Source organism: Oncorhynchus nerka, linkage group LG13, assembly GCF_034236695.1.
Source record: "Oncorhynchus nerka isolate Pitt River linkage group LG13, Oner_Uvic_2.0, whole genome shotgun sequence".
NCBI classification, from domain to species: Eukaryota; Metazoa; Chordata; class Actinopteri; order Salmoniformes; family Salmonidae; genus Oncorhynchus; species Oncorhynchus nerka.
Window position 1 is genome coordinate 19,990,091 of NC_088408.1, and position 24,260 is coordinate 20,014,350.

The 24,260-nt window shown below is 43.8% G+C and overlaps 1 protein-coding gene across 5 annotated transcripts in view; it reads right to left on the bottom strand.

The window, feature by feature from the left end:
- The window catches only part of LOC115118565 (serine/threonine-protein phosphatase 2A 56 kDa regulatory subunit gamma isoform-like), a 48,339-nt gene extending 24,665 nt beyond the window's left edge, over window positions 1–23,674 (bottom strand). Inside the window, exons 1-3 of one of the 5 annotated variants that reach the window (XM_029647216.2) lie at window positions 23,597–23,674; window positions 21,181–21,228; window positions 19,531–19,693 (exon numbers count right to left, since the gene is read on the bottom strand). In XM_029647216.2, coding sequence (XP_029503076.2) covers window positions 19,531–19,693; window positions 21,181–21,228; window positions 23,597–23,659 — 274 coding nt within the window. In that variant the 5' untranslated portion in view covers window positions 23,660–23,674. Of the gene's footprint in view, window positions 1–961; window positions 1,149–19,530; window positions 19,697–21,180; window positions 21,229–21,665; window positions 21,773–23,596 lie in introns of those variants that run through there. The other 4 variants (XM_029647215.2, XM_029647218.2, XM_029647217.2 and 1 more) reach the window with 4 other exon arrangements.
- Between the last annotated feature and the right edge of the window lie 586 nt (window positions 23,675–24,260).

Genomic DNA, 24,260 nt, shown 5'->3' on the forward strand with positions numbered 1-24,260 from the left:
AACCGTCGTTTCTTCACTATTAGTAAAAACAGAACACCAAACAATGTATATTCAATGACTAGTGTCTGCTACTGTTGTACTAATTTGGTCCTTAAAGCTACTGCTTAACACTGAAGATGTATGAAACAGATTTCCTTCAGTAGTGGTTGCACATTTGTCTGTTTTAAAGCTACCCATTTTGCCATGGGGCAGAGAGAACATTTGACCTTTTTAAAGCCATTTTCCTGCAATTCTACATATTTTGCCATGGCTTATGCTGTGTTCTTATTCTATCGGAGTGACTCAAACATAGCTGATTAGTTTTAAAATTTGTTTTTATAAACAATGGTTGTTAGTTCTCAAGATGATCCCATTTAAAAATATGTAGCTCCATTATCTGTTATACATACTTTATATATCTGGTTATAGTTTACACTGAAATAATTTTACCATCTCAAAAATGATTTTTTTTAAATGTAGTAATATTTTCGGGAGCGGCAACAACTAAATGAATATAGGGAAAACACATCCATCTCCACTGCGAGGGACAGAGTAAAGCAAAAGGGCTCTGGGTGACACCAAACACACAAACGACTGTGACCTCACATCCTTTGACATCAGCAGTCTTGGTGGGGGATGGTAGAGGCAGAAGGCAGTAAAACTAGCCCCCTTCCCCTCCCTTTCTCCCACACTGAGCTATGCAATGCCCTAGCAAAAACCTTCCTTTATTGCCTACGACAAAAACAATCTTCACTTGCTCCAAAAACTCCCCAGGTGCCCAGACAGTAGATAAGACACCCTTCCCTGCCGCCTCCTAGAGAAGGCTTTAGTCTCAAACCGTTTATATCTGAAAAGCACATTAAAACAGCTACAGATGGTAAATGGCAACATTTTTGCCCACCTCCCCTAGCGTGCGCACACACACACACAGAGAGAACCAGATATAAGACAGAGAAAAAAATAGCTAGCTAGCATTGCTCACCTCTGAAATGCATGAGGGCCACGGGCTGAAAAGGCCCATTTGAGCTCGGTGCATCCAGAACCATGACGCTGGCAGCACTAGTGCCTGTCAACATCTAAGGGCTGGGGTAGAGGAGAGGGTAGCACAGGCTAAGGCGAAGAGCCAGCCTCCATTTTAACACCAAACACTCAGAGCAGAAAATGAAACTCTGCTGCAGTTGGAGGGAACAGGCTAGTTTGTGATGTCATCACTCTACGGAGTCTGATTGGCCAACCTGGGTCACATGGGGCAGGCTGTCAGAATGCATAAGCATGAGGCAGGTCGAGGGGATTTGCTGGTGGGCTGGGGAAGAGGCGGGACCTTTGCAGTGATTGGAGCAGACCCAGGAGGTCTGGCTAACAACCTCAGTGGGAAAGATGACTGAAGCTCTGAAAACCTTACCCCTCATCTCTTTTCCTTCTCTGTCTCACAAACATCTACCCTGCCCCCGCACCTATTACTATAAATGGCATTCCCATCAGAAAGAGCAATGTAAATAAATCAAGTCTTTCAGACAAAGTAACCCCCTATAAACAAAAAAGTAAGCAAACAGTGTAGGGTCGGTCTAAAAGGTTACACATTATCACCCGCCTTATCTTGGCTCTAGGAAAAGCACAGACAGTGCATTGATACTTTATACAACATACAGTAGGTCAGATCTATACACACCTATTGTTAGGCTGCATCTTATCTCTGGCTCACAACAATAAGAGGATACATAATGACACAGTGATTGATGAAAGACGTGAAAAATAGCAAAACACTTGGAGGCATTGACTATCATTCAGTAAAAGCGGAGGTCCCGTGTGGGTGCGTGCACATACAGATGGCCCAGATGTAAGAAACAGGAAGCCACAGTTATAACACAGGAAGCTAGTGAGCAAATGTTCTGCCTCAGCTGCTCTCAGAGTGAGCAGTTACATCACTAACACCAGCACAACAGGCAGACACACGGCGCGCACACAACCACTATTGCTCACATTCTTCTCTTGCTCTTAGTCGTGTATGCATGTCAGACCTTTCTGCTTGATAAGACAATGACAGGAGCGTAGACTGACTAACCATGTTCGTTGTAAAGAGCAGGGACACATAGGATTGCCTACCTGTCACCAGCCAAGAGTAATTAGCACCTCTGAAGTGTCAGTAGTCAAGCTCTTTAGTTCACACCGCAAAGACCATGAAGTTGGCAGTCACAAGGCCTTGAGGTGGCAGTAGCATTGTTTGGCAATGCATGTCCGTTTGCGTTGCTTAGTGGTAACTTTTCTAGGATAGGGGGCAGCATTTAGAATTTTGGATGAAAAGCATGCACAATTTCAACTGCCTGCTACTCATCCCCAAAAGACAAGCTATGCATATTATTAGTAGATATGGATAGAAAACATAAGTTTCTAAAAAAAGTTTGAATCATGTCGTTGAGTATAACAGAACTTATGTAGCAGGCGAAACCCACGAGGACAAACAATTCCAAAATTATGTATTTTTTGACGTCACCCTCTTTTCAATGAGTTCATTGGGAATCCAGATTTCTAAAAGACTTGCTTGCAGTTCCTACCGCTTCCACTGGAGGTCACCAGTCTTTAAAAATTGGTTGAGGTTATTCCTTTGTGGAATGAGGAAGTACGGCCATCTTGAACGAGGGTCACTTCATGTGTACTGTTTGATAGAGGCGCATGACCAGAAAGCATGCTTGAGTTTGTTTTCTTCTTGTATTGAACACAGACCATCCAGTCTTCAATTTGATCAATTATTTACTTTAAAAAATACCCAAAGTTGTATTACAAAAGTTGAGATGTTTACAGGTAACTTCTGAGATATTTTGTCGTCACTTTGCGCAAGTTGGAACCGGTGTTTTTCTGGATCAAACACGCCAAATAAATGGACAATTTGGATATAAATGGACGGAATTAAATCGAACAAAAAGGACCATTTGTGATGTTTATGGGACATATTGGAGTGCCAACAGAAGAAGCTCGTCAAAGGCATGATTAATATTTTAATTTCTGCGGTTCAACCCCTGCAGGGTTGAAATGTTCTCTTTTGTTTACTATGGTGCTATCCTCAGATAATAGCATCGTTTGCTTTCGTCAGAAAGCCTTTTTGGAATCTGACATGTTGGCTGGATCCACAACACGTGTAGCTTTAAGTTGGTATCTTACATGTGTGATTTCATGAAAGTTGGATTTTTATAGGAATTTGGCACTCTGCATTCTCTCTGGCTTTTGGCCAAGTGTGACACTACAGTCCCACATATCCCAGAGAGGTTAAGGTCTAGATTCCAATGTTAGTTAGCTAGATGTGCCAATGTTGCTATTTTGTAGAAAGTCATTTTTGAAAGAGATGGCCACAGCTAGAAAAATATCTATCAAATGACGAACAATGTAATTCTCTCCATAATCGCATACTGCCACTGCCAGCCCATAGCGACATTTCTAGCTAGCGTTAGCATATTTGCTAGCTAGCACAACATAGCTATTGAGCTAAGGATACTGCAATAACAGGCATTGTAATTGAATTATAATGGAAATAACTACAGTGGTTAGCTAGCTAGGAGGAAGAATTTCAAATCAAATTTTATTAGTCACATGCTGTAAGGTTGTAACCGGTGTAAACCGTACAATGAAATGCTTACTTACGAGCCCCTAACCAACAATGCAGTTAAAATATGGATAAGGAGAAGAAATAAAAGTACAAAGTAAAAGAGCAGCAGGAAAATAACAATAGCGGGACTATGATTCACCAAACAATATTTTTAAAGTACTTTTAAGAAAGTTTTCATTTCAGTCTCCTCCATCTCCACTAACCGAAACAAATTGTATGGATTTTTTTCCTATTAATGTAAAATTAACATCTGTACAGAAAGACAGATGAAGGCCACATTACAGAGGAGGAACTTCTTGATGCAATTAAAGCCTTTAAGTCCGGGAAAACTCCAGGGATGGATGGCATACCAGTGGAAGTATACCAAACAAAGTTTGATATATTCAGAGGACCATTATTAGCATGTTTTAACCACGGTGGATTATCAGACAAGCAAAACGGTCTGATATTATTACTGAATCAGGATCCAAGTGGTATATAAACTCAGCACAAAAACAATAACCCTTTTACAAGACCCTGTCTTTCAAAGATAATTCATAAAAATCCAAATAACTTCACAGTTCATTGTAAAGGGTTTAAACACAGTTTCCCATGCTTGTTCAATGAACCATAAACAATTACTGAACATGCACCTGTGGAATGGTCGTTAACCTCTTGAAACACTAGGGGCAGTATTTCATTTTTGGATGAAAAAACGTTCCCGTTTTAAACAAGATATTTTGTCACGAAAAGATGCGACTATGCATATAATTGACAGCTTTGGAAAGAAAACACTGACGTTTCCAAAACTGCAAAGATATTATCTGTGAGTGCCACAGAACTGATGCTACAGGCGAAACCAAGATGAAACTTCAAACAGGAAATGAGCTAAATTTGAGGCGCTGTTTTCCATTGTCTCCTTATATGGCGGTGAATGCGCCCTGAACGAGCCTACACATTCTGCCGTTTCCCCAAGGTGTCTGCAGCATTGTGACGTGTTTGTAGGCATATCGTTGGAAGATTGGCCATAAGAGACTACATTTACCAGGTGTCGGCCCGGTGTCCTTTGTCGAAATTGGTGTGTAATCTCACGCTGCAAGCATTCTTCCATGTGATTCAGAGGAGAGAGGAGACTTCCACGAACGATATATCATCGAAGAGATGTGAAAAACACCTTGAGGATTGATTCTAAACAACGTTTACCATGTTTCAGTCGATATTATGGAGTTAATTTGGAAAAAAGTTTGGCGTTTTGATGACTGAATTTTTTTTTTTTTTGGTAGGACAAAACGGAGCGATTTCTCCTACACAAATAATCTTTCAGGAAAAACTGAACATTTGCTATCTAACTGAGAGTCTCCTCATTGAAAACATCCGAAGTTCTTCAAAGGTAAATTATTTTATTTGAATGCTTTTCTTGTTTTTGTGAAAATGTTGCCCGCTAAATGCTACGCTAGCTATCAATAATCTTACACAAATGCTTGTTTTGCTATGGTTGAAAAGCATATTTTGAAAATCTGAGATGACAGTGTTGTTAACAAAAGGCTAAGCTTGAGAGCTAGCATATTTATTTCATTTCATTTGCGATTTTCATAAATAGTTAACGTTGCGTTATGGTAATGGGCTTGAGGCTGTAGTCACGATCCCGGATCCGGGATGGCTAGAATCAAGAGGTTAAGACACTAACAGCTTACAGACGTTAGGCAATTAAGGTCACAGTTATGAAAACTTAGGACACTAAAGAGGCCTTTCTACCGACTCTGAAAAACACCAAAAGAAAGATGCCCAGGGTCCCTGCTCATCTGTGTGAACGTGCCTTAGGCATGCTGCAAGGAGGCATGAGGACTGCAATGTTGCCAGGGCAATAACTTGCAATGTCCGTAATGTAAGACGCCTAAGACAGCGCTACAGGGAGACAGGACTGACAGCTGATCGTCCTCGCAGTGGCAGACCACATGTAACACCTGCACAACAGCTGCTCGAGTTACACCAGGAACGCACAATCCCTCCATCAGTGCTCAGACTTGGTGGAAGATTGGGGTAACATATCACAGTAAGAACTGGCATATCTGGTGCAGTCCATGAGGAGGAGATGTACTGCCTGTTACTTATGATTTTGACCCCCTCTTTGTTAGTCACGTCTGTGGAACATGTTCGGTTTATGTCTGTTGTTGAATCTTATGTTCATACAAATATTTACACATGTTGAGTTTGCTGAAAATAAATGCAGTTGACAGTGTGAGGTCATTTATTTTTTTGCTGAGTTTATATAAGATCCAGTCCATTTAAAAAATAATTGGAGGCCTCTTACACTTCAGTGTTGCGATACAAAAATTCTAACCACATGCTTGGCTCATAAAATTAAAAAGGTTGTCAAGATATTATTCATCCTAATCAGACAGGTCTTTTTTTTATTTCACTAGGTAGGCTAGTTGAGAACAAGTTCTCATTTACAACTTCGACCTGGCCAAGATAAAGCATAGCAGTGTGAACAGACAACAGAGTTACACATGGAGTAAACAATAAACAAGTCAATAACATAGTGGGGGGAAAAAAATCTATATACACTGCTAAAAAAATAATAAAGGGAACACTAGAATAACACATCCTAGATCTGAATGAATGAAATATTCTTATTAAATACTTTTTTATTTACATAGTTGACAACAAAATAACACAAAAATGATCAATGGAAATCAAATTTATCAACCCATGGAGGTCTGGATTTGGAGTAACACGCAAAATTAAAGTGGAAAACCACACTACAGGCTGATCCAACTTTGATGTAATGTCCTTAAAACAAGTCAATGAGGCTCAGTAGCATGAGTGGCCTCCACGTGCCTGTATAACCTCCCTACAACTCCTGGACAGTCTGTGGTGCAACGTGGCATTGGTGGATGGAGCGAGACATGATGTCCCAGATGTGCTCAATTGGATTCAGGTCTGGGGAACGGGCGGGCCAGTCCATAGCATCAATGCCTTCCTCTTGCAGGAACTGCTGACACACTCCAGCCACATGAGGTCTAGCATTGTCTTGCATTAGGAGGAACCCAAGGCCAACCGCACCAGCATATGGTCTCAAAAGATGTCTGAGGATCTCATCTCGGTACCTAATGGCAGTCAGGCTACCTCTGGCGAGCACATGTGCGGCCCCCCCAAAGAAATGCCACCCCACACCATGACTGACCCACCGCCAAACCGGTCATGCTGGAGGATGTTGCAGGCAGCAGAACGTTCTCCACGGCGTCTCCAGACTCTGTCACGTGCTCAGTGTGAACCTGCTTTCATCCGTGAAGAGCACAGGGCGCCAGTGGCGAATTCGCCAATCTTGGTGTTCTCTGGCAAATGCCAAACATCCTGCACGGTGTTGGGCTGTAAGCACAACCCCCACCTGTGGACGTCGGGCCCTCATACCACCCTTATGGAGTCTGTTTCTGACCGTTTGAGCAGACATGCACATTTGTGGCCTGCTGTTTGAGCAGACATGCACATTTGTGGCCTGCTGGAGGTCATTTTGCAGGGCACTGGCAGTGCTCCCTCCTGCTCCTCCTTGCACAAAGGCGGAGGTAGCGGTCCTGCTGCTGGGTTGTTGCCCTCCTACGGCCTCCTCCACGTCTCCTGATGTACTGGCCTGTCTCCTGGTAGCGCCTCCATGCTCTGGACACTACGCTGACAGACACAGCAAACCTTCTTGCCACAGCACGCATTGATGTTCCATCCTGGATGAGCTGCACTACCTGAGCCACTTGTGTGGGTTGTAGACTCCGTCTCATGCTACCACTAGAGTGAAAGCACCGCCTGCATACAAAAGTGACCAAAACATCAGCCAGGAAGCATAGGAACTGAGAAGTGGTCTGTGGTTACCACCTGCAGAACCACTCCTTTATTGGGGGTGTCTTGCTAATTGCCTATAATTTCCACCTGTTGTCTATTCCATTTGCACAACAGCATGTGACATTTATTGTCAGTGTTGCTTCCTAAGTGGACAGTTTGATTTCACAGAAGTGTGATTGACTTGGAGTTACATTGTGTGGTTTAAGTGTTCCCTTTATTTTTTTGAGCAGTGTACATTGTGTGCAAAAGGCATGAGATAGGCAATAAATAGGCCATAGGAGTGAATAATAAAAATTTAGCAGATTAACACTGGAGTGATAAATGATCAGATGAACATGTGCAGGTAGAGATACTGGTGTGCTAAAGAGCAGAAAAATAAAATAAAAACAGTATGGGGCTGAGGTTGGTAAATTGGGTGGGCTATATACCGATGGACTATGTACAGCTGCAGCGATCGGTTAGCTGCTCAGATAGCAGATGTTTAAAGGGTCTGGCGACGAACATGTAGCGAGGGGCAGCCGACTAGAGCATACAGGTCGCAGTGGTGGGTGGTATAAGGTGCTTTAGTTACAAAGCGGATGGTACTGTGATAAACTGCATCCAGTTTGCTGAGTAGAGTGTTGGAAGCTATTTTGTAGATGACATCGCCGAAGTCGAGGATCGGTAGGATAGTCAGTTTTACTAGGGTAAGTTTGGCGGCGTGAGTGAAGGATGCTTTGTTGCGAAATAGAAAGCCGACTCTAGATTTGATTTTGGATTGGAGATGTTTGATATGAGTCTGGACACCTAGGTACTTATAGATGTCCACATATTCTAGGTCGGAACCATCCAGGGTGGTGATGCTAGTTGGGCGTGCGGGTGCAGGCAGCGAACGGTTGAAAAGCATGCATTTGGTTTTACTAGCGTTTAAGAGCAGGTGGAGGCCACGGAAGGAGTGTTGTATGGCATTGAAGCTCGTTTGGAGGTTAGATAGCACAGTGTCCAAGGAAGGGCCAGAAGTATACAGAATGGTGTCGTCTGCGTAGAGGTGGATCGGGGAATCGCCCGCAGCAAGAGCAACATCATTGATATATATAGAGAAATGAGTCGGCCCCAGAATTGAACCCTGTGGTACCCCCATAGAGACTGCCAGAGGACCGGACAACATGCCCTCCGATTTGACACACTGAACCCTGTCTGCAAAGTAGTTGGTGAATCAGGCAAGGCAGTCATTAGAAAGACCAAGGCTACTGAGTCTGCCGATAAGAATATGGTGATTGACAGAGTCAAAAGCCTTGGCCAGGTCGATGAAGACGGCTGCACAGTACTGTCTTTTATCGATGGCGGTTATGATATCGTTTAGTACCTTGAGCGTGGCTGAGGTGCACCCGTGACCGGCTCGGAAACCGGATTGCACAGCGGAGAAGGTACGGTGGGATTCGAGATGGTCAGTGATCTGTTTGTTGACTTGGCATTCGAAGGCCTTAGATAGGCAGGGCAGGATGGATATAGGTCTGTAACAGATTGGGTCTAGGGTGTCTCCCCCTTTGAAGAGGGGGATGACCGCAGCAGCTTTCCAATCCTTGGGGATCTCAGATGATACGAAGGAGAGGTTGAACAGGCTGGTAATAGGGGTTGCGACAATGGCGGACAGTTTCAGAAATAGAGGATCCAGATTGTCAAGCCCAGCTGATTTGTATGGGTCCAGGTTGACGCTCTTTCAGAACATCTGCTATATGGATTTGGGTAAAGGAGAAGCTAGGGAGGCTTGGTCGAGTAGCTGCGGGGGGGTGAGCTGTTGGCAGAGGTTGGAGTAGCCAGGAGAAAGGCATGGCCAGCCGTTTAGAAATGCTTTAAGTTTTCGATTATCACGGATTTATTGGTGATGACCGTGTTACCTAGCCTCAGCTGGGAGGAGGTGCTCTTGTTCTCCAGGGACTTTAAAGTGTCCCAGAACCTTTTGGAGTTAGAGCTACAGGATGCAAATGTCTGCTTGAAAAAGCTGGCCTTTGCTGTGTGTATTGGTTCATGACTTCCCTGAACAGTTGCATATCACGGGGACTATTCAATGCTATTGCAGTCTGCCACAGGATGTTTTTGTGTTGGTCGAGGGCAGTCAGGTCTGGAGTGTACCAAGGGCTATATCTGTTCTTAGTTCTGCATTTTTTAACGGAGCATGCTTGTCTAAGATGGTGAGGAAGTTACTTTTAAAGAATGACCAGACATCCTCAACTGACGGGGTGAGGTCAATATCCTTCCAGGATCCCCGGGCCAGGTCGATTAGAAAGGCCTGCTCGCAGAAGTGTTTTAGGGAGCGTTTGACAGTGATGAGGGGTGGTCGTTTGACCGCGGATACAGGCAATGAGGCAGTGATCGCTGAGATCCTGATTGAAGACAGCAGAAGTGTATTTGGAGGGCAAGTTGGTCAGGATAATGTCTATTAGGGTGCCCATGTTTACGGATTTAGGGTTGTACCTGGTGGGTTCCTTGATGATTTGTATGAGATTGAGGGCATCTAGCTTAGATTGTAGGACTGCCGGGGTGTTAAGCATATCCCAGTTTAGGTCACCTAACAGAACAAACTCTGAAGCTAGATGGGGGGGGGGGGTGATCAATTCACAGATGGTGTCCAGGGCACAGCTGGGGGCTGAGGGGGGTCGGTAGGAGGCGGCAACAGTGAGACTTATTTCTGGAGAGATTCATTTTTAAAATTAGAAGTTCGAACTGTTTGGGCATAGACCTGGAAAGTATGACAGAACTTTGCAGGCTCTCTCGGCAGTAGATTGCAACTCCTCCCCCTTCTGCGGTTCTATCTTGATGGAAAATGTTATAGTTGGGTATGGAAATGTCCAAATTTTTGGTGGCCTTCCTAAGCCAGGATTCAGACACGGCAAGGATCAGAGTGTGCTAAAGCAGTGAGTAAAACAAACTTAGGGAGGCGGCTTCTGATGTTGACATGCATGAAACCAAGGCTTTTTCGATCACAGAAGTCAACAAATGAGGGTTCCTGGGGACATGCAGGGCCTGGGTTTACCTCCACATCACGTGTGGAACAGAGAAGGAGCAGGATGAGGGTGCAGCTAAAGGCTATCAAAACTGGTCGCCTAGAGCGTTGGGGACAGGGAATAAAAGGAGCAGATTTATGGACGTGGTAGAATATATTCAGGGCATAATGTGCAGACAGTATGGTGGGGTGCGGGTACAGCGGAGGTAAGCCAAGGCACTGGGTGATGATAAGAGAGGTTGTATCTCTGGACATGCTGGTTATAATGGGTGAGGTCACCGCATGTGTGGGAGGTGGGACAAAGTAGGTATCAGGAGTGGAACTAGGGGCTCCATTGTAAACTTAAACAATGATAACTAACCTGAACAACAGTTTACATTGACGATACATTAGAGATAATACAAGACATGTACTGGAAACAATAGAATACTATGACATATCTGGGAAAAAAGGCCTGGTTTTCATAGCAGATTTTGAAGACTTTTGATAAAGTAAGACTTGAGTTTATATATATAAAATGCCTAAAATATATCCATTTTGTAGAATCTCTTAAAATGGGTTTAAGTATAGTAACACGATGTAAAAAAAAAAGTAAATAATGGCTACATCTCAGTAAGTTTTAAACTGTCAAGAGGAGAAAAACAAGGTTGTCCACTATCGGCATATCTATTTATTATTGCCATCGAAATGTTAACTGTTAAAATTAGATCCAACAATAACATGAAGGGATTAGAAATCCATGGCTTAAAAACAAAGGTTTTCATTGTACGCTGAGGAGTCATGTTTCTATTAAAACCACAATTAGAATCCCTCCACAGCCTCAGAGGATCTAGATACTTTTGCTAACCTCTCTGGATTTAACCAAATTATGGTAAATGTATTACATTATGTATTGGATCACAAAAAAAAAAGTTTACATTACTGTGTATTTGACCAATAAAATGGTCTGACGGGGATAGACATACTCAGTATACTTATCATGATAGAAAGAAATGATCTCACTCCAATACATTTTTTATTGAAAGTTAACAAAAATAGATAAGATCTTGCCATCAAAGGGGGGAGGGGGGGAAAAAACAATCGCCCTGATTAACTCTAGTCACATCACAGTTTACCTATTTGCTTATGGTTTTGCCTACACCTAGTGACCCACTTTTTAAATTATATGAACAAAAAAATATTATATTTGGAATGACAAGCCAGATAAAATTAAAAGGGCCTATTAACATAACGAATATGAATTCGGAGAGCAGAAATCAGTCATACAAAAGTTACTCAAATCCGAAATGGTTCTCTAGTAAATTACTAAGAATGTCTCACCCCATGTGCAAAGGCAGGCCTTCTTCCCCCCCCCATGTGCAAAGGCAGGCCTTTCCCCCCCCCCATGTGCAAAGGCAGGCCTTTTTTCCCCTTTATTCAGATGACACTTTCCGTTACTTGAAAACTATATCTCCAAAATATCGTTATTTTTTAAAAACAAGGGGGGTAGAAGCTGTTTAGAAGCCCCTTGTCCCTAGACTTGGCGCTCCAGTACTGCTAGCCGTGCGGTAGTAGAGAAAGAACAGTCTATGACTAGGGTGGCTGGAGTCTTTGACAATTTCTCAGCCTGGTGTAGAGGTCCTGGATGGCAGGCAGCTTAGCCCCAGTGATGTACTGGGCTGTACTCACTACCCTCTGTAGTGCCTTGAGGTCAGAGGCCAAGCAGTTATGCGGTCGGAGGCCAAGCAGTTATGCAACTAGTCAGGATGCCCTCGATGGCGCAGCTGTAGAACCTTTTGAGGATCTGAGAACCCATGCCAAATCTTTTCAGTCTCCTGAGGGGGAACAGGTTTTGTCGTGCCCTCTTCACGACTGTCTTGGTGTGCTTGGATCATGTTAGTTTATTAGTGATGTAGACTACAAGGAACTTGAAACTCTCAACCTGCTCCACTACAGCTCCGTCGATGAGCATGGGGGCGTGCACGGTTATCTTTCCTGTAGTCCACTATCATCTCCTTCGTATTTACTGTTGTGTCTATTGCATCTGTGCACTTAACCAGTTACCATCCCATAACTTACATTGCACATGAAGTGACTGGCTCATGACATTTAACCGATATATGGAGAAAATTCCAAATTCCGGTCCCCACGTGGGGGTTTGTGCTCTCGGATTGGGGAAAGGGAGATACCTAGTCAGATGTACAACAATGCATTCGGGCACCCTCATAGATATCATCCTAACCAACTTCCCCTCTAAATACACCTCTGCTGTCTTCAACCAAGATCTCAGCGATCACTGCCTCATTGCCTGCATCCGTAATGGGTCAGCGGTCAAACGACCTCCACTCATCACTGTAAAACGCTCCCTGAAACACTTCAGCGAGCAGGCCTTTCTAATCGACCTGGCCGGGGTATCCTGGAAGGATATTGATCTCATCCTGTCAGTAGAGGATGCCTGGATATTTTTTTTAAATGCCTTCCTAACCATCTTAAATAAACATGCCCCATTCAAGATATAGCCCTTGGTTCTCCCCAGACCTGACTGCCCTTAACCAACACAAAAACATCCTATGGCGTTCTGCATTAGCATCGAACAGCCCCCGTGATATATGCAGCTGTTCAGGGAAGCTACAAACTGTTATACACAGGCAGTTAGAAAAGCCAAGGCTAGCTTTTTCAAGCAGAAATTTGCTTCCTGCAACACTAACTCAAAAAAGTTCTGGGACTCTGTAAAGTCCATGGAGAATAAGAACACCTCCTCCCAGCTGCCCACTGCACTGAAGATAGGAAACACTGTCACCACTGATAAATCCACCATAATTGAGAATTTCAATAAGCATTTTTCTACGGCTGGCCATGCTTTCCACCTGGCTACTCCTACCCCGGTCAACAGCACTGCACCCCCAACAGCAACTCGCCCAAGCCTTCCCCATTTCTCCTTCTCCCAAATCCATTCAGCTGAAGTTCTGAAAGAGCTGAAAAATCTGGACCCCTACAAATCAGCCGGGCTAGACAATCTGGACCCTTTCTTTCTAAAATGATCTGCAGAAATTGTTGCCACCCCTATTTACTAGCCTGTTCAACCTCTCTTTCGTGTCGTCTGAGATTCCCAAAGATTGGAAAGCAGCTGCGGTCATCCCACTCTTCAAAGGGGGGGACACTCTTGACCCAAACTGCTACAGACCTATATCTATCCTACCATTCCTTTCTAAGGTCTTCGAAAGCCAAGTCAACAAACAGATTACCGACCATTTCGAATCTCACCATACCTTCTCTGCTATGCAATCTGGTTTCAGAGCTGGTCATGGGTGCACCTCAGCCACGCTCAAGGTCCTAAACGATATCTTAACCGCCATCGATAAGAAACATTACTGTGCAGCCGTATTCATTGATCTGGCCAAGGCTTTCGACTCTGTCAACCACCACATCCTCATCGGCAGACTCGACAGCCTTGGTTTCTCAAATGATTGCCTCGCCTGGTTCACCAACTACTTATCTGATAGAGTTCAGTGTGTCAAATCGGAGGGTCTGCTGTCCGGACCTCTGGCAGTCTATGGGGGTGCCACAGGGTTCAATTCTTGGACCGACTCTCTTCTCTGTATACATCAATGAGATCGCTCTTGCTGCTGGTGAGTCTCTGATCCACCTCTACGCAGACGACACCATTCTGTATACTTCCGGCCCTTCTTTGGACACTGTGTTAACAACCCTCCAGGCAAGCTTCAATGCCATACAACTCTCCTTCCGTGGCCTCCAATTGCTCTTAAATACAAGTAAAACTAAATGCATGCTCTTCAACCGATCGCTACCTGCACCTACCCGCCTGTCCAACATCACTACTCTGGACGGCTCTGACTTAGAATACGTGGACAACTACAAATACTTAGGTGTCTGGTTAGACTGTAAACTCTTCTTCCAGACCCATATCAAACATCTCCAATCCAAAGTTAAATCTAGAATTGGCTTCCTATTCGGCAACAAAGCATCCTTCACTCATGCTGCCAAACATACCCTTGTAAAAACTGACCATCCTACCAATCCTCGACTTTGGCGATGTCATTTACAAAATAGCCTCCAATACCCTACTCAACAAATTGGATGCAGTCTATCACAGTGCAATCCGTTTTGTCACCAAAGCCCCATATACTACCCACCATTGCGACCTGTACGCTCTCGTTGGCTGGCCCTCGCTTCATACTCGTCGCCAAACCCACTGGCTCCATGTCATCTACAAGACCCTGCTAGGTAAAGTCCCCCCTTATCTCAGCTTGCTGGTCACCTTAGCATACGCTCCAGCAGGTATATCTCTCTAGTCACCCCCAAAACCAATTCTTTCTTTGGCCGCCTCGCCTTCCAGTTCTCTGCTGCCAATGACTGGAACGAACTACAAAAATCTCTGAAACTGGAAACACTTATCTCCCTCACTAGCTTTAAGCACCAACTGTCAGAGCATCTTACAGATTACTGCACCTGTACATAGCCCACCTATAATTTAGCCCAAACAACTACCTCTTTCCCAACTGTATTTAATTAATGTATTTATTTTGCTCCTTTGCACCCCATTATTTTTATTTCTACTTTGCACATTCTTCCATTGCAGAACTACCATTCCAGTGTTTTTACTTGCTATATTGTATTTACTTTGCCACCATGGCCTTTTTTTGCCTTTACCTCCCTTCTCACCTCATTTGCTCACATTGTATATAGACTTGTTTATACTGTATTATTGACTGCATGTTTGTTTTACTCCATGTGTAACTCTGTGTCGTATGTGTCGAACTGCTTTGCTTTATCTTGGCCAGGTCGCAATTGTAAATGAGAACTTGTTCTCAACTTGCCTACCTGGTTAAATAAAAGGTGAAATAAAATAAATAAATAAATTCAACTGAAATGGGTCTTCATTTAACCCAACACCTCTGAATCAGAGAGGTGCAGGGGGCTGCCATAATTGACATCCAAGTATTCGGCGCTCTGGGAACAGTGGTTTAACTGCCTTGCTCAGGAGCAAAACGACAGATTTTTACCCTGTCAGCTCGGGAATTTGATCCAGCAACATTTTGGTTACTGGCCCAACGCTCTAACCACTAGGCTACCTGCCGCCCATTGGTTCAAAGTCAAGTTGTTGGCCGAGTCTACAAGTAGAATCGGCAGGTTTGTCGCTACCGGCTCAGCACGCAGCAAGTACTGCTTTCTGTCTAGCAAGAGAAGGAACACCCTCCCACTGTGATAAGTACCCATCGGCAGTGAGATTCTTGGCATGTTTCATGCTTTCCCCCCTACTGTGGTTTCTGACCTAAATCAAATAGGTGAAGTGAGTCATAGTGCAACTTGTGAACTCAACTGCATTTTCAGAAAATGTTCCAACTGAAAGCGGGATTCCTTAGCTTTGTTTGTAGCAGGGTCGAACTGAACATGACCAGTCAGGTTAGCTGCTGCGTGTTTTCGATCTGGATGTTGTGTCCAGGGTCACTATAGGAAGGTATGAGTAAGTATTGATGTTGCTATAGATACAGACTGAACCAACAGTCTTTACATTAGACGTGAAGGAGGCTGCGTGTCTATTGGCAAAGTAGCACATGGGGAGAGAGCTAATGTCACTGTGCGCCACACTGAATACTCTGCAAGAAGGTTAAAGGAAGAAGCCTCTCTCTTGTAAGTTAACTAGTACCATTGGCAGTATTCAAGAGGAGAATAGTTGGTAAATGTATCGTTACCAGTAGAACTAATTACAATTATAAAATACTGATAACAGGTAATTCAGTTTAGTTATATAGGAATTCCTGGTTTTTGTGTGGTGGCGCTGATATTTGGCAGTCTCAGCCTCGTACATAGGTTTACGGTACGTGAACTAAAGATTGCAGGCCTGCATAAGACTAGAGCAAATCAACTGGTGAAGTAATGCTCTATTTTAGCAGTTATGGGCAACCTAGCTGTGTGGAGAAGGGAAGCTTTTTGTATACAAGAGCTTTGAAATGTTTGAATCATTAATGTAATTTCTGGATTCAAGTATTTAAAGTGTGTGTGTGGTGTGTAGGGATGGACATAAAGTACAAAATACAAGTACAAAATACCCTAAAGACCAATGTTTCAATTAAAATACATGTACTTTAAAATATATTTGGAAGTAGCCGAGCTAAAAGCAACAACATTGTCAGTAACCGTTAAAGAAACTTCTATGACTGTGATATAGTTTATCCATCTTAGTTGAATGCACTCTCACTCTGGATAAGAGCATCTTTTAAATGACCAAAATGTAAATATGCAAAACTGAACAACTGCAAAGCACACTGGGTATTTCCATTGACATCGTTTCAGGGGGGAGATCAGAGTAAGTCAACATGTTATGCAATTGTTAATTTTTAAATTACATATAGTTAATTTATCAGATGCTCATATCACACCATAGTGCCATCAGACTTGATGTAGGGTATACCAATGTAGGGTGAAAGAGGGACACAAAATGTTGAACTGCTATAAAGAAATGGTATAGTGAAGTATTTTGAAAAAACAAATTACAGCTTTCAAAAGTATGTTACAAAATATACTGGAGTGTAGTTCAATACATCATACAAAATCCTCAGAAGTCATTCAAATACATGCAACAGAAACACCGGCCATCTGTGTGTTGTCTTGTTCTTCTGTCCTCGTGTCGACCTGAAATACCCAAAAGTCCCCACAAGGATAGTAAAACAAGAAATTATCCCTTGTTAGGACATTTCCCATGTCCACACAAGGACAAAGGCTATTTTAAGCTTAGGGGTTAGGTTAGGTGTTGGCGTTAGAAGTTAACGTTAGGTAAAATTGGATTTTGAATGGAAATACATTTTAGGTCCCCACAAGAATTTTAAAAAACAAGTGTGTGTGTGAGATAAAGAGCGGTTTCTGGCCTACTTAGTCATGGGGCATTCTCCTGTCTGAAGAGCTGTTGTTCTTCTGATAACCAATGAGTGAGTGCGTGCAGTCTATCCTCCAAACTCTCATTTGGCACAGGCCACCAGCCATTTATATAAACTCTCCCGCTAGCTTCTGCAGAACAACTGGACTAAACTTGTGACACGTCGGGCTACTCTGGCTATAACAACAAGATCTGTATTGTAGCGATTTCAAAGATGTGTCAATGGAAGTAATTGAAGAATTATTTTATGAGTCTGCTGACACTTCAACACCACGTTCTATTGACCTCAAGCTACTACTGAAGCCATATGTCATCCAGCCAATGACTTGAGTTCACAGTCACACAGAGTGAAGTTCCTCCGCTCTGAAACAACAGTTCCCCCAGACAACAGTTCCCAACAGAGAGCGAGAGAAACTGTATCCCTCCCAAGACAGCTCCTCTGTCACGGGATCTCAAACAAAAACACAAGCTGCTGTTCGTTCCTTTCTTCACCACATTTTGGCAAACCATTGCAGTGGTGGGAGAGTTGAGAGCCAAGTGGGGGGTTAACTAAAAACAGACACTCGTCTGAAACACTGTGGTGTTGTTTTTCCCCCAATGTAGCAAGTTGCTCATGCTTATCAAACTGTGGAAAAGGTCAACATTATCCTGGAACAGCTTGTTTTGGGGGGGAGGCATTACCACCACGTGAACAGGATGCAGACTGCATATTCCACACAGCAATAATGTGAGGTGGTATCAGGCTGCATCTTCCCCTGCCTGGTCAGTCTGCTGTCAAAAAGAGGCACCTACTAAAACTCTGTGGAACACAAAATAAACAACCCCTAAAGTTCATTGTAGCTCTCGGAAATCAGCTCTTCAGCTACACAGAACTAACTCTCCAAAAGCAGCACTCTACCTCTTCATGTGGCCCAGGTGTCCAGAGACAGCCCGTTGGTAAAGCTCTATGAAGCAGTCTAGTCTGCAGTAGTTCAGCCATTCAAAAAGCAGCAGCACTAAAGCTCGGTGTAGCCTGACTGCTGCCGTCCAAAAGAGTCCATCTCCATCCAGAGGAGAATGTGTGGAATGAAAGCAGGCCTTGCTAGGTATCTGACTGCCTATTAGGACAGGACCACTGGCAACACCCACAAGGTCATGGTCCATCGGACAATATTTGCAGAACAACCTTATCAAAAGCCCTCGTTGGGCCCATAGATGTGACCAGCTGTTATCACGACTCTGAGCTTATCGAACTCGTAAAGAATACAGTAACACAAGAGAAAGGAAACAAAGGTATTACATGATCAGAGATAATTGTCTGCCTGAATGTAACCGGTCTGACAGAAGACACAGGGAAGAGTGAGAGGTGTACAGGACACACTATCACTGCTGAAGCAGTTGGCTTGCGTGGTTACTCTAGACAGAGTTGAATGTATAGACAGAAACTAAAGCAGCTCTCCACTTTGCCCCAGCTCTTAAACACCAAATGTCCCATGTTATTTCAAACCCTGCATCTAGGCCTAAGTACTGCACGGGTCCTGTCCTTTTCACATGGTGTAGCATAGCTTATGTACTTATGAAATCTGCTGGATGTGCATACTGCACACATATATATTAGTTTGCCATGGACAGCCAACTGCATGCCAGTCACTCACAGTAGTAACATTATAACACTGCATAGGATTTGCATACGCCAGTGCTGATATTGTCCATGAGAAATGCAGGGGAGGGTAGGTGGGTTGTAATGTAGCTCTCTGCCAGCCACCCGCTTATCTGGCAACCGGCAGCATCCTGAAACAAGGACCTGGCAGCATCAAAGCCTTATCTCTGGATTACCCACTAAATATAGACACTTGTTTTAAATCCAGCGCAAAGTCAGAGCCCTTTACGTCCACTGTTTGTTTCCACGTCTTGAGCAACACTGTCGGAGGTACATTTTATAGCATGGCAGAGCAGTGGACAGGTACAGAGACTTGCACAGAGAGCGAGAGAGAGTGATGGTGACGTTGCTGTGATTTAAATCAGAAAATAATGCAAGAGAGCTTTTGGAGATGGCAGGCAGCTATGCTAAAGCTTACCAGGGTTAAACCTAGAGGATAAGCCAGAGCTGGGGGTAATGGGACATGGGTAAAGGGACAGGGGCCAGCACATACATCAGTTGGGAGGGCTGAGAAACCAAAACAATGCAGGATTCAGACCATTGCCTAGGTAGCTTGATTTATTTTCAATTATGGAGTGAACAGACAAAATATATGTCTTTGAATAGGCCGAGTTAAGGCTAGCCTAGATTAGGTCCAATCGTACCTTTGAAGGCAGGCAGCTTCTGCAGCTCTCTGTTGTTGCTGAGGCTGAAGCGGGACGAGCTCTGCCTCTTGTCCTTCTTGACCGGCGTCTGGGAACCCGGCTGCTTGCCCTTCAGCAGCTGAGTGGCGGGAGGGATGCTGTTACTGCCTTTCCTATTGGAACCCTGCTGTGGGGGGGGGGGGGGGGGCATGGATCAGAGCATGCACCAAGGTTTGTTCATTCGACACCAAACAAAACAATGAATCAGAGGGACTATTCATTTTGATCTTATTTCCAAAGGTTTTTCCCTACTGAACACAACCCCGTGAAGAGTTGTCCCGGTCCCCCTAGGTTAGATATGAAAACTGGTAAATGTGGGCAGTTTCTTATAGTCTTTTCCCACCTGCCTGCTGGAATCCTTTAAATCACCACATATACACCTGACAAGGCTGTCTTTCCGCTATGGAGTTACATCAGAAAGGGGATATGTCAAATTCACTGAACTCAACTAAATGTTGCCTTTCACACTACAAGACAGGGGTTTAGGGTTTTAGGCCTTCTTAGTGAGCAGCCGGCCTGCCGACTGTCTAGTAATGGGAGGAATAAAGCTGCTGGAACACATGACGGGCCTGGATTACTGACCCATGACACAACAGAAGGTCTTCTCTCCCGCTGATTAATTTACCCAATGTGTTAGCTTCCTAACTGTATACCTTCATAGCGGTGTCAGCTTCATATACTGTATTAGCTTCATACTGCAGCTGGTCAGGCCCTTGGGTAAGAAAGTGGTGTGGTTCACACATCCAAAAAACACAGGAGACAAGATAGGAAATATGTCTAGCTACATGTAACCAAAGAGGCAGACATGGCTGTTCAGAAACAAGCAGAATAAATATCAACAAACTTCTCTGCTTGCATCTATCGACCTGTTTAACCCATCTCAAACAATGAGAAGGTTGTGCCAGCTCAGGCCATTGGCGCTTAAACAAAGGGTATTACTAAGCCTGAACCAGCCTGTATAATATGACTCCCATGGTTTCATTGTCATCATCCCACTGACGTCAAAAGCTTAGAACCCCAGTGGCCACAAGCATCCCAAAGGAGAGCGGAACCTGGCTGTATGCAGAGGGGTTGGATTGGGTTGTGGGAGTAATACAGCGATTTCAATTCGACACAACGCTGGCACATTAGCAGATCGGATGCATGGCTGATGACACAGAGTACAGATAGATAACCCCGGATTACACCCCCAGAGAGAGAGAGAGAGAGAGAGGGCAAACCGTTTCTATGAGGGCTTAATCACTGACTGGTGTATGTTCCTGTGGATTCATGGCCATATCTACATCTTCAGTACATCTGATTTTAACTGACATAGCTAGCCTTCTTAAGTGGTCTCAGATCACAATGATAGTAGCTAATGTTATGCAAGCATTCTTTATATTCTGACACAGTAATGGGATAGTGGCTACCATGTTTTTGAAACGGACAACCAGCCTCTCTACATGTGAATCAGGTTCATATCCACTGCTTGGGTAGACCAAAATGGCATCGAAATGTTTGCAATATATATATATATATATATATGTTTTTGGTGCTGTAGTAGCTAACGTTAAGTGTTTATCTTGCACATTCATAGACAGGTTCTCAAGAGCTAGCGAGGCGTTTAGTTACCTCATGGTCGTTTTCTTGACCTCCAGTTTTTACAACTTTTCCCGACTCCTGTAAAGAAAACATACTTTAGACATGCCTTATTCACAAGTCATTTAAGTCATGTGTAGGGACAGGGGGCAAGTTGACTAATGTCAAACGCTAGCATTTCTTCATGTTTACATCCCCAAGCAAAGCTAATATTTGACAGTTTTGTTGAAGTTGGACAAGTTATTTAGTAACTTTAAATTGTAGCAAACGTTAGCTATGCGTTTATGTCCCTCAAATCGTACTGTACTTTTTGTTACAAATAATCTGACTAGCTACATGCAACTAGCCAGCTAACGGTAGCTATTCAAGTTAGCATAGCTAGCTAACATTAGCTAGTCATAATGGGACATTGCAAATGTCGAGTCGATGGCCGCCTGTTCGTTGTTTAAAACATCAAACGAGTTGTTGTACATTCCACTACTCGTATCTGCGGTTTTGCAAGCCAACTCCCAACTTACCTTCTCCTTTTTCGCTTTATTCGGCATTGCAAAAATGTAGCCGCCCTCGTTCCCTCTCTGACGCTCTCCAGAAGCTAAAGCCTAACAACGTTTAGCAGTTCTTCTTCTTTGGTATCATGGCGTTCGCATATTTTGTTTGTGCATGCCGCCACCTACTGTGCGGTAGTGTGTGGTCGATCACGTTATATTTTGTGATATAAAAATGAAAGAATTTCACCACCAATTAACCTACACCTATGTAACCTACCACTATTTAATAAAAATCACCCCCACATTTCACTACTTCGCCCCTTACTGATCCTATACCAGAACCTTATGTCTTCTGCAGTAAAACCTCTACACCCAGTGGCGATATTAGCATGGGGTGGGACGAAAAAATGTAATAATGTTTTATGCATGCCAGCAAAGCCACTCTACAATACTAAACAAAACATGAATTGCACTGTTAGGGACTACATATAGCTGTCCCAACAGCAGAGCTTTCTTTTAAACCCCATGGAGTAAATACTTGCTATCAGAGGAGCCTTGCCTGGCAGCCAAACTGTTCATTCAGCCTCATTTACTGCCTTTTAAAATAACATAGCTGATATGGCTGACTTGCTTAAACAAATGTGGTTTCTACTGACAATTGAGATGTACAAACTATGGCATAAGGGAACTATGAGCGGATAAGAGGCAATCCGTAATTTCAATTAAGACAATAATGAGCGAGCTAAAACAGACATAGTCGATATAACTTCTTCTTCTTCATCTATGAGGTTTAACGGCTAGACTGGAGTACAACTCCCTTATACTTTACTTGAAAAAGAAAAATGTACTAAATAAATACCCTATCATCTCACACTATACTCTATAATCTCAAAATTATATAAAATAAAATGAACACCCCCCTACTCCACAAATTAAATGTATGTATTCCTACCTTATGCCATCACCCTGAAAGGATGAGACATCACCACTTAACACATCCTGTAACTCTTCTGCTGTCAAGTCTCGCACACCCAATTACCTCTCTGCAGCTGCCACCACAACCTCAATTTTCTGAGACTTCCGATCCATCCCTGCAGTACAATTAATAACCATTTTTATAAATGCTAAAAATCCAATCTTACTGAAACGTATTTCACTTTTTGGCCTCTCCCTCTGTACTGGTATATCTTTACTACTCTCACCACTCCTCCCCCTTAACCCATCTTCCTCTACTTTCTTCACTGCCTCAGCATATGACATTTTCTGCTCTACTCTAACCCTGGAAACCTCAACCTGCCTCTCTCGCACGAGACTTTTCTGATTCCCAACTCAATGGGCACCCCTACAATTTCCACTACTTTCTGCAATACTACACATTCCTTTGTCTCATGCCCTTCTGCACATTTCTCACACCTTGGACCCTCCCTCCTACACACTGCTGCCACATGTCCATAATCTTGACACCTGTAACTTCTTAATGTATTCGGCACATACACTTATATATCCTAACTTCACTTTGTCAGGCAAAGACTCAACTTCAAAACTCAAAAGAACAGACAATGACTCTTCTGTTTCCCCACTCTCGCCACCCTGTCTGTGTCGCATCAAACAACAGGCATCACATACACCGGGAATCTTTGCCCTCAGCTGGTCAACGTTTATATCTACTGCTACCCCAGTTATCACTCCTTTCATTGGTGCCCTTTTCTCGAGAAAGAAACAATTCACTTTTCTTGCCCCCATTAGTTTTACTTCGAAAGCATTCTTCCTCTGCCCAACAGAAACACAAACAATTATCACTAAACCACTTCTAGTTACCCTCACCGATTCCACATGACCCAACTCTTTTTCGCCCACCGTGAACCCACAAGTGGATCAGCCAGAAGGCAGGAGTCCACTTTTTCTGTAAGCTTCACTCCTACTGTCACAGACTCTTCTTCATCCTGATCCTCAGTGCATACCTCGGTCTCCGATGACTTTACCGCACCTACCACCTCCGATACTTCCCCCTCATTCACTTCCATTTCTCCTCCTGTCTTCAGCTCTGTCACGCCCTGACCTTAGAGAGCCATTTTGTTTCTCTATTTGGTTAGGTCAGGGTGTGATTAGGGTGGGCATTCTATGTTTCCTATTTCTTTGTTTTTGGCCGAGTGTGGTTCCCAATCAGAGGCAGCTGTCTATCGTTGTCTCTGATTGGGAATCATACTTAGGTAGCCTTTTTCCCACCTGTGTTTGTGGGTAGTTATTTTCTGTTTTGTCTCTGTTACCTGACAGAACTGTTCGCTTTCGTTTTGTTACTTTGTTCGAGTGTTTTTTGCTAATAAAAATAATTATGAACCCTTTTCACGCTGCACTTTGGTCCACAACAACAACTGTAGCCTGAGAGGCAGCCCCCCCCCGACATTTTTTTGGGAGGGGGGCACACTGGGAGATTGGTGGTGTCAGGGTTTAGACCTGAGCCAACTCCCGTGCTTACCATGGGGAGCGTGTGACCTGTCAGGCACCGTGTTATGCGGTGATGCGCAAGGTGTCTCCAGTGAGCATTCACAGGCCGGTGCGCTCTGTGCCAGCGCCCCTCATTTGCCGGGCGGAAGTGGGCATCCAGCCAGGACGGGTTGTGCCAGC